General features: G+C 42.3%; 1 protein-coding gene across 1 annotated transcript; it reads right to left on the bottom strand.

The window, feature by feature from the left end:
• Nucleotides 1-375: 375 nt before the first annotated feature.
• LOC128667221 (E3 ubiquitin/ISG15 ligase TRIM25-like) lies at nt 376-1,983 on the bottom strand. The gene has a single exon (XM_053688672.1). It carries the CDS (start codon nt 1,981-1,983, stop codon nt 394-396), a length of 1,590 nt encoding a protein of 529 aa, XP_053544647.1. The 3' UTR covers nt 376-393.
• Nucleotides 1,984-2,654: the final 671 nt, after the last annotated feature.

The following is a 2,654-nucleotide window of genomic DNA, read 5'->3' as shown; positions in this document are numbered from 1 at the left end:
CATTATTATTATGTGACAGTGTATCTAGTGCAGGATTCTCACACAGGCACCATCTTTATATACACAGAATGCAGCATTATTATTATGTGACAGTGTATCTAGTGCAGGATTCTCACACAGGCACCATCTTTATATACACAGAATGCAGCATTATTATTATGTGACAGTGTATCTAGCGCAGGATTCTCACACAGGCACCATCTTTATATACACAGAATGTAGCATTATTATTATGTGACAGTGTATCTAGTGCAGGATTCTGACCCAGGCACCATCTTTATATACACAGAATGCAGCATTATTATTATCTGACAGTGTATCTAGTGCAGGATTCTCACACAGACACCATCTTTATATACACAGAATGCAGCATTATTATTATTATCATTGTATCTAGGGCAGGATTCTCACACAGGCACCATTATACCATACACCGAATGCAGCATGAAGAGGCTCAGTGAAGGTGACAGTGACGGTGTGTAAGTGTCTGATCGGGTCACACAGCTCATAAAAGGTCAGACGCCCAGCCTCATAGTCCAGCAGTATTCCTACTGTGTCACATGATAGAGGGGGGCATAATGAGGTGTCTATTGTGTTATGTATCATGTAAAGATGTTTATTATAACCCCTCAAACACCAGCACTTGTTATTATTTCCTATCACAGACTGATCTCCTCTCCTTCCCATACTGGTATAACAAACCCCTACACGCCAGCGCCCTGATTTACTGATCTGCACTTCCCAGTAATGTCGTCCTGAGGAAAAGCTCCTGGTGCTTAATACCTGAGGAACATCTGTAAATCTCTCTGGTGTTTCTGGTCGCTGCTGGTTTATATCTGACCAGGATGCAGTTTTCAGGTCACCTGATACAATAACATTATTATGAGCTGTGTTTATATCCAGTAATAAGTCTGATGTCACCTGCATATAGCTCTCTCTCTTTACATCACTCACAATATCAGCTAAACCTCTGTATAAGGTCACTGAGATCAGATCCTCTTCTAAATCCCCCCCAGCAGGGACCTGTTTATCACCTCTCTGTGTGACCTCATTATCTCCCTTCTCAGCACCACAAAAGTCATCTCTGTGTGATTCCTGTTCTTGTAGGACAGTTAATGGGTCAGTCATGTTGCACAGCTCCTCAATGTGACTCATCTTCCTGGTCAGTTCGTCCTTCTCTTTTTCCAGCTGCTGGATCAGATCAGAGATTGTGAGTAAAACCTGCTCCTGCTGCCGGGTGATGTCACTCAGGACTCGCTTCTCTAGGTCTTCCAGCTGTTTCCTGATGTCCCTAATCAGGGCAGTGAGTCGCTCTGTTACACCAGCTGCTTTCTCTTGCACCCCTCTCCTGTGCTCCTGCAGACTCTGGACTCTTTTCTCAGTCTTCTCTCTCTTTGTGGTCAGTTTCTGCAGAACATTTCTCAGTTTCTTTTTCTTCTTCTCAGAAGCCTCATTCAGCAGCTCCACCTGGTGTCCCCTGTGATCTCCGGCTAGGGAGCAGGACACACAGATACAGGCAGCATCCTCAGTGCAGTAGTATAACAGGACCTTCTTGTGTTTGGAGCATTTTCTGTTACCCCAGGAAGTGGTGGGTTCAGTTAAGACGTGTTCCTCAGACTTGCTGTGTACCCTCAGGTGGGTATCACACAGAGAAGCCTCACACATCAGACATGATTTAGCAGCAGGTACAGGAGAGTGAACACAGTAAGTGCAGAGGACCCCAGTGTCTTTTTGCTCTGGCTGAGTAATCTGTAAATGCTTCACTACATTACACAGCGCTATGTTCCTCTGCAGTTTAGGTTTCTTAGTAAAAGTTTCTCTGCACTCAGGACAGGAATAAACCCCAGACCCCTCCTGGGTACCCAGCACACTCTCAATACAGCCCAGGCAGAAGTTATGGCCACAGCTGAGATTTACAGGATCTGTATAAAGGCTCAGGCAGATGGGGCAGGTTAGCTCCTCTCTCAGATCAGCAGTCGCCATTCTTGTATTCAGCAGGAAACGAAACTTACATTAACTTCCTATTCAGCACAAGGGTGTGGTGTTTACGTAACTGTATGTGCTCTGCCTGTTAACTCTTTATGTCCCAGACTGTAGTGAGCAGGCCAGGTTTGTAAGCTCTGATAAATGTTCTGTAGTGCTCAGTAATTTGTGTATCTGATGACATCACATGAAATATTAGCACAGAAATAAATCTAGTTTTTCTGTTGTGCTATTTGTCTGTGAATAAAATATATCACACAGTATAACAGCACCTGCATATACATAAGATAATGGTAGATAAATGTTATGCAGTTTAAATCATCTGTAGTTTCCTTTTCTTAGAATCTCTAATTTATAAAAAAAAAATGTAATTTGTGTTAGTTAAAGGGAAATGCAAGTTAAAACTTGTTATACTTTTATGATTTTATAGGGGCAGCTACTTTATATAAAATGCTTCTAATTTAATATAAAATGAACCTCATTCTCTTGTTCCCCATTTTGAACCTTATTTCCTTTCTATAACGTACTGAAGTAGGCTCAAAAGAGTGCATGTGACTTGTGCACTATATGCAGCAATGTTTGTAACAATGTTATACATATAGTGCACAAGGCGTGCACGCTCCTGAGGCTACCTCAGTATGCTGTTATGGAGAGTTTAAACAAACAAGACT

This window comes from Bombina bombina, chromosome 7 (assembly GCF_027579735.1).
Source record: "Bombina bombina isolate aBomBom1 chromosome 7, aBomBom1.pri, whole genome shotgun sequence".
Lineage (NCBI taxonomy): Eukaryota > Metazoa > Chordata > Amphibia > Anura > Bombinatoridae > Bombina > Bombina bombina.
Note: the sequence above shows the minus strand (reverse complement) of the source record. Positions and strands in the feature narration are given on the sequence as shown.